Consider the following 14,930-nt stretch of genomic DNA (forward strand, 5'->3'; position numbering starts at 1 on the left):
AAGAAGAAGAAGAAGAAGAAGAAGAAGAAGAAGAAGAAGAAGAAGAAGAAGAAGAAGAAGAAGAAGAAGAAGAAGAAGAAGAAGAAGAAGAAGAAGAAGAAGAAGAAGAAGAAGAAGAAGAAGAAGAAGAAGAAGAAGAAGAAGAAGAAGAAGAAGAAGAAGAAGAAGAAGAAGAAGAAGAAGAAGAAGAAGAAGAAGAAGAAGAAGAAGAAGAAGAAGAAGAAGAAGAAGAAGAAGAAGAAGAAGAAGAAGAAGAAGAAGAAGAAGAAGAAGAAGAAGAAGAAGAAGAAGAAGAAGAAGAAGAAGAAGAAGAAGAAGAAGAAGAAGAAGAAGAAGAAGAAGAAGAAGAAGAAGAAGAAGAAGAAGAAGAAGAAGAAGAAGAAGAAGAAGAAGAAGAAGAAGAAGAAGAAGAAGAAGAAGAAGAAGAAGAAGAAGAAGAAGAAGAAGAAGAAGAAGAAGAAGAAGAAGAAGAAGAAGAAGAAGAAGAAGAAGAAGAAGAAGAAGAAGAAGAAGAAGAAGAAGAAGAAGAAGAAGAAGAAGAAGAAGAAGAAGAAGAAGAAGAAGAAGAAGAAGAAAGAAGGAGGAGGAGGAAGACTTCTAGTCTCCTAGGAACTTAGACCAAGAAGGAGATGCTACAACTCTCTCCTTGAGAAATAACTGTTCCTGTCTCTTTTTCCTTCCTCTGACAGCCAAGAAAAGGATTACTGAGTCTAGCCTCAACCCCTCCTACTGCAGGTTGGATCCATTTCTTCTCCCTTTCAGCAGAGAGACATGGTAGGTAGCATCTTATCCCTTTGAAACACCTTAAGCCTGAAAGGCCCTAAAGAGTTTGCCAAGGGCTTCCATGCCCATTATCTTACACTGCTTCCTTACACTAGCCCTGTGAAGTAATCACTTATTTACTTTGGACTCTGGCCTATGATATTGGTGAAGGGAGTTCCTGGTGAGGTAATTCCCTCTACCAAAGTAGATTGGCAACTGTTCTGCAAAGGTCAGTGCTACAGTGGATAAAATGCTGGATCTGGAGTCCAGAAGACCCGAGTTTAAATCCTGCCTTAGACATGTTTTTCCTTGGACAAGTCATTTTTTTCATCATTTCTCCTCTTGGCTTCAGTTTCTTCATCTGTACAATCAAGAAGATAATAATATCACCTATCTTACAGGGTTGTTATGAGGATGGAATAAGGTGATATAAATATATATATATGCATATATATATATATATTTGTGTGTGAAGCACTTTGAACCTTAGAACACTATATAAATGCTATTTTGGGAATCGCAGAATATTGTCTGGAAGCACTGATAGGTTAAATGATGTACACCTGGGTGCAGTTAGATACCCCAGTGGATGGGGCAGCAGGCCTGGAGTCAGGAGGACCGGGGTTTCAATCTGGCCTCAGACACTTCCTATCTGAGTGACCTAGACAAGGTACTTCATTCCAATCAAAGCCTAGCTCTTGCTGCTCTTCTCTCTTAGAATTGACACCAAGAATTGATACTAACCAATACTAAAGCAGAAGGTAAGAGGTTTTTTAAAATGCTGTCCATGCAACCACTTTGCTAATAATCAGAGGAAGAACTTGAACTCATGTCTTCTGATTCCAAGGACTGACACTTTGTCAAGAGGCCTCTGTAGTTAAGCAGAACACATGTTAATATCCCATTTTACATACAAGAAAATTGAGGCTCAGGGCGATTGTGATATGCCCAACTAGTGTCTAAGTCTGGACTTACAAAAGCATGTTTTCTATCTCCTAGTTCATGGTTCTTTTTATTACTCCACATCTGTCCTTCTTTGGTCAAGCCATCTCTCTCCATGCCCTGGTAGATGGAAACTGGGTAAGATTCTGCAAGGCCCTAATGGTGGGGATTCATTAGCTGTTGCCTCCCTTGGTCCCTTAGTCCCAGACATCTCCCATTGAGACAAGGACAAGACTTATACATCCTATTATGTACAGGGTCAAATGGTCACTAGAAATATTTTTCTAATGATGTACTGATCTCTTCTCCAAAAACATAGAAGATTGGGGGCAGCTGGGTAGGACTGAGTCAGGCCTAGAGACAGGAGGTCCTAGGTTCAAATCCAGCCTCAGACACTTCCCAGCTGTGTGACCCTGGGCAAGTCACTTGACCCCCATTGCCCACCCTTACCACTCTTCCACCTAGGAGCCAATACACAGAAGTTAAGGATTTAAAAACAACAACAACAACAAAAAAAAAACCCTAGAAGATTACTAATGCAGCTCTCACAGCCAAACTAGAACCTGTGAATTAGTACCTCACTGGAGAGAATCTTCTCCATTATCAGCCTTCTTTTCTCCAGATTAAGTAACTCTTAGTTCCCTGAACTCATCCTCTGAGGCTCCTTTCTCAGCAACCCCTTTCTCTGGCCAGTTCCTTCTAAGAGGGGTGTTTCCCAGGCCAAGTGGGCAGAGCACATTCTAGGAAAGATACTGACAAACTGGAGAGGAGGATGAGACCAGGACAGTGAGAGGACCAGAGAACATACCATCCGAGGATGGGTTTTAGGAAATGGCAATGGTTAACCTGGAAAGAGAAGACCTGGGAGGACATGGCGGCTATCTTCAAAGGATCTGAAGGGATGGCAAGGGGAAGAGGAATTAGACTTCTGTTTGGCAGAAGTCTCCCCCCTGCAGGGGAGAAGTAAGCAATGGGGAGGAGGAGCAAAAAGGCAGATTTTAGCTCTATGTAAGGAAAATCTTTCTTAAAAATTAAAAGTGCCCCAGAGTAACAGTAGGTCTGGACGGTCTCTGAGATTCCTTTTAACTCAGATTCTAAGCAGAAACGTCCCCTCTAAAACAGAGCTAGTTATGTCAAGGGAAAATTGTACCATCTTTCAGGAAATCACCTTTCCCCAGTTGGGGGAGTTGAAGTAGAGTCATCAAGGCTCCTGGGCCCTGAAAAGCCACACTTCCCACAAGCTCTCCTTCCCCTTCCCTAAATGAAGCAGCTTATTTATCCAGCCTCCACTGGAGCCTTATATGGTATCAGCTTCTTGTTGATGAGAGCCTAAAATGAATCACTCTGCCAGACTGGTCCTAGTCATCCAGGCCCAGAACCTCCCCAGCTCCCCAGGCCTCCTATCCCTAGTCTTTGCTTATATGGCCCATCAAGGGGCATTTGCAGACCAACAAGTGCTCTCCCTCTCTTTAAGAACATGAGCTCCTTGAGGGAAGCAATGGTCTTTGCCCTTTTATTTCTCTTCCTGGCACTCAGTACAAAGCTTGGCACATGACGAATATTTAATATGTTTTTCTTTCATTCGTCCCTCCTATGTCTAGCTCTGAAATCACTGGCTCCCTTTTTCTGCTCTCTTTTCTAGCAAGATGTCAACCCCAAGGAAAAGTGTGATGTCAAGAATACAAACAGCCGTGTTGTCGTGCAGTCATTTCAGTTCTGTCTGACTTTTGGGAACCCCGTTTGGGATTTTCTTGGCAAAAATACCACAGTGCCTTGTCATTTCCTTCTCTAACTCATTTTACAGAAGAGGAACTGAGGCAAATGGGGTTAAGTGACTTGCCTAGAGTCACCCAGCTATTAAGTGTCTGAGGCCAATTTGAATTCAGGAAGATAGGTAAGTCTTAGCCATAGATCTCTGAATAAAAGAAAATGACTAAAATTCTTTTTGTGTTTTAAGATAAAGCCCCTTATCTTCTGTCTTAGAATTGATACTATGTATTGATTCTGAAGCAGAAGAGTGGTAAGATCCAGACAAATGGAGTTAAGTGACTTGCCCAGGGTCACATAGCTAGGAAGTGCACAAGGCCAGATTTGAACCCATGACCCCCTGCCCCTAGGCCTGACTCTCTATCCACTGAACCACCTAGCTGCCCCTGAAATGGCTACCATTCTAAAACCTTTAGAAGACATGGTTTGGGGATCTCAGAAAAGTCAGAGTTCGGGTTGGAGGTACCCTTGGCATGTGTAAAGCCAGGATTTCCTATGGCAGGACAGAATGAGGACAGACATCAGGAGGGATTTCCAAACATTGATGACTGTCAAACCCCAGGAGGAATGATTCTGGAGATCTCGAATGCCAAGAGAGACAACTCCCCTGATTTGTTGCTGCAGAACAACTACCATGGATTCAGACAGGGGAAAGGATGTAATGCTCTCTGGATGCCTGTGAGCCTCTGCCCTAGAAAAGACCAGCACTTCAAACATGAAACAGAACTTCAAACAAACAAGAAAACAACAAAGGCAAAGCCTAATGCTAAGAGGGTTGGTATTTAGAAAGCTGGCCTCAGAGGTCAGAAGACTTAGGTTCAAGTCTAGCATGGCTGTGTGACCTTAGGCAAGTCACATAACTTCTCAATACTACCAAGCAACCCTCTAAAACTTTCATTTGCTGAAAAAGTGGCAATCTTTGAGGGCAGAAGTTTCTGACCCGAATTCCCTGTTCTGATGAAATCACTCATCTGGTATTAAAAAAAAAATGGTTCCTGTCTTTGTCTCACAGTTGGAGATAAAGTGCTTTACCATTCACACACACACACACACACACACACACACACACACACACACACACACACACACACACACACACTAATTGAATTCCTCTTGTGGCTGTCCCCTTTCATTCTTCCTGAAATTATGCTCAAGGCAGGGCTAGTGCTCAGGAGAGCTCAGTGGTAGGAAAGGAAGCAAGAGGAAATGCTCGTTGTTTAGTGACTCTTCATGACCCCAACTGGGGTTTTCTTGGCAAAGGTACTAGAGTGGTTTGCCATTTGCTTCTCCAGTTCATTTTACAGAGGAAGAACTGAGGCAAATGGGGTTAAGTGACTTGCCCAAGGTCATACAACTAATAGGTATCTGAGGCAAGATTTGAATTCAGGTCCTCCTACCTCCATCCATTGTGCCCCTTAGCTGCCCCAAAAGGAAAAATGAGGAAATGTCCTTCTCTTAGATACTGCCCGAGAAGATTTCACCCCCTTCCTAGAAACATAAAGTCTCTTTCCAGATTACTCAACAGGAAGCTCTTCCTGAGGTGCATTCTGTTGGCAGTGCTAGAACAAAAGAAGTTGGAAGGGAACAAGCCATTTAATCCAGAATACCTGCCTCTCCGACCCCAAACTTTTCATTTTTTTTTTACAGATGAGAAAATGGAATCTTATAAAGGTTAAGTGATCCGCCCAAGGCCAGAGAGTTTTAAAATAAGATCCTGTGAAAATGGATTCAGAGCCAGAAGGGATCTTAGAGGACACAGTCCAAGTCCAGTTTCCTCACAACTGAGGAAAGAGAGGTTCAAGGCACTACAGTGACTCTCTCACCATCACATGGTCCATAAGGATCAGAGTGGGAATCCAGACCTCCTTCTTTGTTCCATTGGAGCCTGTTGCCTCCTCTTAGGATCACAGGATTTTGAGAGAAAAAGGTCCTGAGAGATTTTCTAAGGGGTTGGGAAGGAATCTTAACCCCAACACAAGAAAAAGATTCTGCTTCCCCATCTTTCAAATGGGGATGCTTCTGTCTGTATGTGTAGGCTTCTCAAAGTGTGGTGAGGAATGCTTTTCTCAGGATTGGGGCATATTTTTGAAAAATCATGTAAAAAGAAGTAAATCAGCTGCTGTGGGTGGGAGCAGGTAGCACGAACGCACGCACATGCACTTGTTCTGAGAAAAAGTAGTCACCTCAGCATCAAGACTTGAATTCTAATCACAGCTCTGACTAGGATGCAATCTTGGGAAAGAACCAAAAGTTAGAGATAAAGGGGGGCTTAGAGATTATCTAAGAGGGTCCACAGGCCCTGCCTCTGCCATTGATGAATTGTGTGACTATGGTAAGTCACCCTAACTCTCTCTGGACCTCAATTTTCTCAAATCAGGGCATTGCATGGGATGATTCTTGAGTTTTCTGCATCTGGTTTAGTGGATAAGAGTGCTGGATCTGATGTCCAAAAGGCCTGAGTTAAGTCTCATCTCAGACATTTACTAGATCTGTGACCTTAGGTAAATCATTTAACCTCTATCTGCCTCAATTTCCTCAACTGTAAAATGATAATAACAATAGCTCTACCTCCCAGGATTGTTGTAAGGATCAAAGGAGATTCTGTTCCTCAAGTGCTTCACAATCCTTAAAGCACTATATAAATGCTACTATTATTATGTAAGGTCACTTAAGGCTGTACCATGCTAAGACTGCCTACAATGAGGGTGAAAAAGCAGGAGATCAGCCCCATCTGGTTGGCATATTAAGAGGGCTGCTCAGGGCCCAGTCTGGAAAATAAATCAGAGGAAGACTTGAGCTCCCATCACAATGTTCAGGCAAATGATTAACCCAGGGCCTGGATTGCTCTGTGCCAACGTCTCTCTGTTCCCCTTATTACCCCCCACAGCTCAGCCTTGACTTCTCCTGCCAAGGTGAGAAGGGAAGGAGGAGCAGAAGCAGAGCAATAGGGCAGCAAGGAGCAGCAAGCCAGAATGGAGCAAAAATGGCCTCTCCATCCCCAGCCAGGCTCGGATGGAACCTGAGGCAAGACCGTCCTCCCAGAAGCCACTTTCTCAAGAACACTGAATCCTCCCCACCCAGCTCCACCCCTTCCTGCTCCATTCAGTCTCAAGGACTCAACCTGCCAAGACCATTCCCACAGGGTCCTGGTTAGGCTCTCTAGGAGCTGACATAAGAAAGTGATAAGAATATCGGACTGGGAATCAGAGGATCTGGATTTGAATGCTGGCTTTCCTACTTATTACCTATATAAACTTTGAAAAGTCACTTAACCTTTATGGACCTCAGTTTCCTCATCTGTAAAAGGAGGGAGCTCAACTCTCGAATTCAATTTAACAAGCATTTATTAAGGATCTCTCTATCTCTAAATCTACACTCTTATTAATAATTAATATCTGGAGATTCAGCTAAGATCCCTTTGCCCGGCTCCAGGATGGTTTCTCCCCTTGCCCTCTTCCCAAATAGGCTTGAGCTGTGGCCACGCTTACCCCACCCTCAGCCCAGCTCCACCCAGCAAAGAGCTGGGGGCCCTGGAGAACAGGAGGCTCAGGTTACGGTGATGGGTGACTCACAGATGCTTCCCACTGCTTGTTTTTTAAATACAACAAGAAGCTCCTCTCTGCTCTAGGTGTCATCAGGATGACGATGTTCCCCCCAGCCCAGAGGGGACTGGCTCCAGAAGAGTCAAGCTGAGGAAAAAAGTTGTGTCTGACCCCAAACCTTTCATGTCTCCATAAGTACATAAGAATGGTTTATATGGTAGGAAAGTATTGAACTTGGCATCCAGGCACCTGGATTCTTATTATGTCTCTGTCACTAACTAGCTGTGTGACCTTGGGGTAAGTGACTTAACTTCCTTGGGGCTCACTTTCCTCATCTGTAAAGTAAAAGGATTAAAATAAATAATGAGGGTCCCTTCCAGCTCCAAATACTAAAAATTAAAGTCATTTTACCTCTTTGATCCTCATCTGTAAAATGGGATACATATAATACATATGCCTCCTACCTTGGAATTTTGTTGTGTAGAAAATGTTTTAAAAATCTTCAAGTGTCAGAAATGGAAGTGATTAGTATTTTTATTAATATATTCACCCATGTCACGCAGAATATGGAAGGGCTTTTGAACTGGGAGTCGGAAGACTTGGGTGCTAGTCCTGAAAGTATCAATTAGCTGTGTGAGCTTGGACAAATCTATTACCCTCTTGGGCCTTGGACTCCTCATTTGGAGAATGAAAAGTGTATTCGATGATCTCCAAAGACCCTTTCTGACTTTAGCCTTCTAGCATCCCATTTCTATGTGCACTGAGTCATTCCTCCTCTCATACACATTAATGTATAGAGGCAGGGACACACACACACACACATAGAGCCATATAGCGATATATATACCCAGAGTCCAAGGCCATGGATCCATTGGACACACCCTGAGCACAGCTCTTTCCTGGGGCATCTCCACTAGCCCTAACAGGCAGGTCCCCTTTTCCAGAAAGCTGGCTTCCCTCTTTTGGACTCACTACCAGAACTAGGCTGAGACTTCCTGCTCTTCCACTTTCTAGAGTCCACCAGAAACACCCTTTGCCTTAGACATTAGAAGCTTCTGCCCCATAAGGTTAATGAGGGTTAGAGAGTTAGAATTGGCCTCCAGCCCCCTGAAGAATTAATCACTTTTGGTTTAGGGCCCTGAATCTAGTCCTGTCTATGTTCTTTAAGAAGGAGGTCCTGACCCTCTTTGAGCCGTCTTCCCTAGACCCTGTACTATAGAGATGGGGGGGTGGGAGGGGGAAGAAGGATGTGATAATACATTTCTGGAAGAAATGAAAAAGACACATTGACTGAGGAAGGGACCTGAGGAGTCACCCCCTGTCATCTTCACTGAATGACTTGGACCTATACTGCCCCCCCACGCCCTCATTGCACATATCAACCTCCAACCTTCTAATTCTGCCTAGAGTCCAGGGATCTGGAAGATCCCAGTTCCAGCTCTTACATGATATCGCCGTGTGAACTTGGGCAAGTCATTTACAATACAGGGGTCTTTGTTTTCCCAGTTTTGAAGTGAGGAAGGACATGTAGATTAGTGATATAATTGGCCTGAAGGTACTGTATATACCTCAGCAATGGGAGGGAGTGTAGGCCCAAGGAACATTAGGAGATGCTCTTTCTGGTTTGAAACTCATCTGAGCTCATTCTAACCCTGGCATGAATTTCATAAATGGTCAAGCTTCTGAGTCCTCCTGTCTTTTGTCTAACCCAGCATGTAGACAAGCTTCCAATTATGTGCCAGAGCTAAATTCTCTTTAGGAGAGGTAAAAGGACAAAACATGTACCTCCAGGAACTCTTTTCCATTTGCCCAGTTTTTTTATTTCTACAGTGTCACTATGTTCTGCCTAGGAAATGTGAAAACGAGTGGGGGTTCACTCCCTTTATTGAAGTACTCACCCTAAAACAATCAGAGGGCATAAAGTATAAGTATCAGAGAGACAGCACTCCAGTCTCCCTTCACAGACATCCTCCTTGCTTGCATCCCTTAATAGAAGACATTCAGGGGGCAGCTGGGTAGCTCAGTGATTTGAGTCAGGCCTAGAGACAAGAGGTCCTAGGTTCAAGTCTGGCCTCTGACACTTCCCAGCTGTGTGACCCTGGGCAAGTCACTTGACCCCCACTCTTCTGCCTTGGAGCCAATATACAGTATTGATTCTAAGATGGAAGGTAAGGGTTTAAAAAAAAAAAAAGAAGAAGAAGAAGACATTCAGACCACTATCCAAGAGGATGATGGGATTGGATCTAACCTGCAGCCCCGAGTCTCTGGGGCCATAACTATAATGAGAGGTAAGACAGGCCATTTGAAGAAAATCTGAACTTGTGTGTGGAGGACCTAAAATTTGGGAGGATCTTGGCTCTGCCTTCCAGATGTGAGTCCATAGAGACTGGGAGGAGGAAGTTCCAAGGGCTGTGTTGGAATACTCTGGGTCTTGGGGCAAATCCCTTTACATTTCACCTCTTAAAAATGAAAGGTTTCTTTCTAGCAGTGATACTCTAGGATTTTCTACTGACTACCCCGGCAGGATAACACAGGGCTCCAGGGACAGGAGACAACTGGTCCAAACTGTGAGAGGGAACTTCTAATGTCCCGTCCAGAATCCCCCTCAAGAGGAAAAAACGAAATAAAGAAGAGAAGAGACAAAGACCTTGGGGCCTCTTCCACACCCTGGAACCTGTTAACTTTCAGTTCCCAGCTCCGACCCCCCCTCAGATCTCTCTCTCACCGGAGTCCCACTCACCTTGACAGTGCGGACCAGTTCTTCCTCTTAATAGACATTGTCGCTGGGGAGCTGGGGAGTTTTGTCCCACCAGCAGCACCTTTCTCCTCCTCTTCCTCCTTCTATTTGGCTCCGACGGCCTCCTGCAGGTATCCACTCTGCGCCTCCCTTCACCTGCTCTTGGGTCCCTCCTCCTGCACTAGCCCAGTGCTCAGGTGAATCACATGGTCCCTTATCTCACCCTTCCGCGCGCTCAGACACCCCCTCGCACGGGTACTAAGGACTCCAGCCCCCAGGTCACACCTCCTGGGGAGTGGACTCTCCACGCAGCGCGGCGCGGCGCGGCACGGCGCAGCGCGGGGCTCCTATGGACCGGGGAGCTGTCCTGAGCCCTAGGTTCCCGCAGCAAGGAGGTTCCCCGTCCCGGACAGTGCAGACAGACGCCGGGGACCGAGCCGGGGCTGGTTGGCTGCCCCGGGCGAGGGAGGGCGACTTCCTGCTCAGAACCAGTCCAACCAGCTGGGGCGCAGAGCTGCCTCCCCCTGCAGGTGGCGCGGGCTAATGGGGGGTGCCAGGGGAGCCGGGCTGGGGGGCGAGTAACCCGAGGATCGGGGTCAAGCTGATCTCACCCGCTCGGCTCAGCTGCCGGTAAATCGACTTAGCCCAGAGAAACCCAAGAGCAGGAAGCGAAGCGGAAAAGGTAGAGTGGGTACCGTAATGTCATGTCTAAAGCACGCAGCAGCCCCCCCTCCCCCTAAGACACACCCTACTCCTTGGCTTTCGAAGCCTTTCATTGAGTGAAGCACGCAAACTGCTCCCACTCCCTCCATCTAGCTGCAACTTAGACTTACAAACTCTAACGCATAGAAGTCGCAAGCCAGGTAGACAGCATCGCTTCCCTAAAATCCTCTTTTCTGCACTAAGTGAGATTGGCTGAAAATGACAAAAGTTCTACAGGAAGAGTGGAAATGAGCGTTGGGGCAAGCTGCATGATGGGACAGCCAAACGTCTTTCTCCCAGAAGGGAAGAGGTGACTGGGACAGAGATTTAAAACAAGCATTTGAGTCTGGAATCCTGGAATGAGGGTAGGATCAGAGAATGAATGTTATAGAGGTAAAAGGAGCCTTAAGAGGTTATCTTATTCCAACTCTGTTTTATAAATAAGGAGACAGGCCCAGAGAATGGGAAGTGACTTTCCCAAGTTCAAAACAAGTGGAAGAGTCAACACTTGATCAGGGTTTCTCTCTCCAAATCCAGGTTTCTTTTGGAGCAATTCGTGCTATCCCCATCCAGCTTTTATTAAACCCCTCTGTGTCTGTGACAGCATCCTGAGCCTGATGAAGTGCCAGCTGCTTTCTGACCTGGAGGAGCCTCAGTGTGGGGTGAAGGAGTGTCTGAACCCTGAGAATCAGCAAAATCTTAGCCTCCTGTCTTATCTCCCTGATGAACTTCCTGCCCTCTTGGTGAGAATGGAAGTATTAAAAAAAAAAAAGTTGGAAGGCAACAGCAGGTCAGTGAACCACCCATTGCTTCTCTAGGCCTCAGTGTCCTCATCTGGAAAATGAGGAAGTTGGAGAGGGAAAGATCATCCATTCTGATTTTAGTATTCTATGAAAAAATGAAATTGGATTCCAGGAGAAGGTGAATAGAGAGGAAGGGATAGCCAAGCTATATGCCCTGGCACAATTACCACCAATCAACCAAAACCAAATTAATTGGGGCCTACTAATGTGTCAGCTACTCTGCCAGGAGCTAACCCACCTAAGAGCTAGGAATACAAAGATAAAAATGAGGTGGGGGGGGGGGGGGTGGGGGGGGGGTGGAAGGGAGGTAAAAGACAACTCTCTGCCTGCAAAAAGCTTACATTCAGTTCTGGACTACCCACTATTAATGGCTGGGTCCTTTGCACATCAGATTACATTGCCTTGGTCTAGATGATATTGTATAAGACAACTGACATGGATACAGTTTGACATCACAAACAAACAAACAAACACTGAGTTAATGCACAGAGTTGGCTCCACCATCTTCTTTTCCAAGGAGTATCTGAAATCCTGGCTCCTTCAAGAAATCTTCCTGTACTGTTAGGAGTGACCATGGGTGACTCATTTCCTTTCCTCTGGGCTTCTGCTGCCTTTTCTGTCTAAGGAGAATGCTGGATTAAGTCAGCAATTCCTAGCTTTTTGTTTTTTAAAATAATGATTTCTTCTTAAAAATTAATTCATTTGTTAGTTACATTAAAATTTCCAGATATCCCCCTTCCTCAGGCCCCTTTCTATATTAAAGAAGGCATCATTTGACAAAAAGATATATGTAGATATAAAATTATATCTTGCTTGTTTTTATTTATCAGTTTTTTTCTCTAGAGGTGGACATATACAAGTCATTCTTTAAACAATTATTTCTGTTGCCGGATATGATGTTCTCTTGATACTACTTGTTTCACTCTTCATACATTCATGTAGGTCTTTCTATGTTTTTAAAAACAATTAACCTGCTTGTTCTTTCTTTTAAAAAAACCAATCCTTACTTTCTGTCTTAAAATGAATACAAAGATTGGGGTAGGGGGGCCCTGGATGGGGCTCAGTGGATAGAGAATTCAGCCTGGAGACAAGAGGTTCTGTGTTCAAATCTGGCCTCAGATACTTCCTAGCTATATGAGCCTGTGCAAGTCACTTAACCCCCATCACCTAGCCCTTACAGCTCTTCTGTCTTGAAGCCAATACATAATATAGTGATTCTAAAACAGAATGTAAAGCTTTAAAAAAAGAAAAGAATCAATATGAAGTACTGATTCTAAGGAAGAAGAGCAGTAAGGATTGGGTAATTGGGGTTGAGTAACTTGCCCAGGGTCACACATCTAGGAAGTGTCTAAGCCTAATTTGAACACAAGTCTCCTGACTCTATGCCTGATGTTCTATCAACTATGCTGCCTTATTTCCCCCTGCTCACTACTTCTTACAGCATAGTAGTATTCCATTCCAATCATGTGCTACATCTTACTTAGCTATCCCCAGAACCTCTTTTAATTCCACAGGTTTCTCCCACCCACTCACCCCTGGCCATGATAGCAACAGTTCTACTTGTGGCCATAGACTGAGATGACCCATGCTGAGAAAAAGCTACACTGAGTTTAGTTTTTTGTATTTTGTTTATCTTATCAGCCACCACATATATTTGAAAACCAGATATATAAATGAGAAATTGTGTTTATTTAGAGTAGCATGCAGGGCAGCTGAGTAGCTCACTGGATTGAGAGTCAGGCCTAGAGACGGGAGGTCCTAGGTTCAAATCCAGCCTCAGACACTTCCCAGCTGTGTGACCCTGGGCAAGTCACTTGACCCCCATTGCCCACCCTTACCACTCTTCCACCAAGGAGCCAATACACAGAAGTTAAGGGTTTAAAAAAATTATTTTTTAAATAGAGTAGCATGCAGTAAGGCTGGACAGGCTACTCAGAACCCAACTTTCTAGACTGATTGCACAATGGTTAGTACTCTTCCTCAATCACTCCATTCCAATGAAACTGTCCTCCTTGCCATTCTTTACATGAAATTCCTTCTTCCATCTCTTCTTTTGTACAAGCTGTCTATTCCCCACAAGTGGAATGCTTTTCCCTCCCCAGGTAGGTCTCTCAGGATCCCTGAATTCATTCAAAGATCAGTTCAAGTGCAACCTCCTACCTGATGCCTTTCCTGACTCCCCATCACTGATGGGGCCTCCCCTGCCTGTTGTTTCCTTATTTGTAGTCAGCTCACAAGCTCCTTAAAAGTGAACGCCTGTTCCCTACTGGTCACTGTTTCTCTAGCACCTGGGACAGTGCCAGCAACATAGTAAACACTTGTTGATTACTTTGTTAACTAAAAGCCTATCGAACTTGGCTGAATGCAATGTCCTGGGTCCTGGGCATCTTTTCCTTCCTCCTGGGGTAGGAGATTTTTTGGAAATCCAAAACTCGAAAGGTCCTTAGGGATTATTTTATCCAAGCCTTTCATTTTACAAAGAGGAAACTGAGGCCTGGACTTGACCAAGGTCACAAAGAGAACAATTCAGCAAGCTACCCTTTCATACCATGTGCTAAACTCTGGGTATACAAATATAAACAAAACAGTCCCTATCCTCAAGGATCTTACATTCAATTGTGAGGAAAGGATACAAATACCTATATACTTACTATATATCTCAGTGTACCAATTTGTATTATAGACTAAAGTTAATGTATGTCATGAATTGGATAACACAATGTGTTGTTTAAATGATGACATTTTATCTGTAAACATGTAAGGCCTTAAGAAATCTTTATGTGTACATAGTAAGTATATACATATACTTATATATATATTATATATGTGTATATAGTAAGTAAATATATGTGTCTATATAGTATATAAATATATACAATATAATTATCTACTATGTGTAGTATATGCATAACATATGTACTATATATCTACTATATAGTATATACTATATAAATATCTTCTACATATAGCATATAAATATATATACTATATATACTCAATATAAATATATCTACTATATAAATGTATGTATATATTTTATATAAATATTTATCTACTATGAGTTTAAATTTAGGTTTTATGCTAAATATGAGAATTATAAAGTAATATTGTGGTCACCGATTTAAAAATATTATAACTTGAGTCAAAATGACGTTTAGCAGCTTTACTTACAAAGAGGTGGAAAGAGTGAAAGTGGAAAAATGTAGATAAAGAAACAGATTCTAATAAGCCTATCAGCCCTTCTCCTGAGAAGCCAGACTTAGCCCCAGAAGGGCTTCCCAAGACTCTGTCTCCTCATGGATTTCCCAGCAATCCTCAGCCAGAAGTCCCAGTGATGTCTTCAACCAGGATTCCACCAACACAGCTTCCTCCAAAGCCAAGGAAGGAATCTCAGTCACTCACCCAGCAAGCCAACACAGTATCCAAGGAAAAGGTCTCCTTCAAGCTAGGAAAAGAACCTCCAGAACCAATCTCTCCAGAAGCCAGGAAAGGAATGAATCTCTAGAACCAATCTCTCCAGAAGCCAGAAAAAGAAAGAATGCTAAACCATGTTAGTCTCTTTTTATACCACTTTTCCCACATCACTTCCTGTCACTTCCTGTCATTCCTCCTTCTTCACAAAAACAAATGGCAGTCTTTCAATTTGCCTAGCACTGCCCAAGTTGGGGGGGAGGG

The 14,930-nt window shown here is 43.9% G+C and overlaps 1 protein-coding gene across 1 annotated transcript in view; it reads right to left on the minus strand.

Moving 5' to 3' along the window:
* The window catches only part of LAD1 (ladinin 1), a 44,964-nt gene extending 34,862 nt beyond the window's left edge, over positions 1-10,102 (minus strand). Inside the window, exon 1 of the mRNA XM_044673642.1 lies at positions 9,754-10,102. Within this exon, the coding sequence (XP_044529577.1) occupies positions 9,754-9,791 (38 nt within the window). The 5' untranslated portion in view covers positions 9,792-10,102. The remainder of the gene's footprint in view (positions 1-9,753) is intronic.
* Positions 10,103-14,930: the final 4,828 nt, after the last annotated feature.

Source organism: Gracilinanus agilis, chromosome 4 (assembly GCF_016433145.1).
Source record: "Gracilinanus agilis isolate LMUSP501 chromosome 4, AgileGrace, whole genome shotgun sequence".
NCBI lineage: Eukaryota > Metazoa > Chordata > Mammalia > Didelphimorphia > Didelphidae > Gracilinanus > Gracilinanus agilis.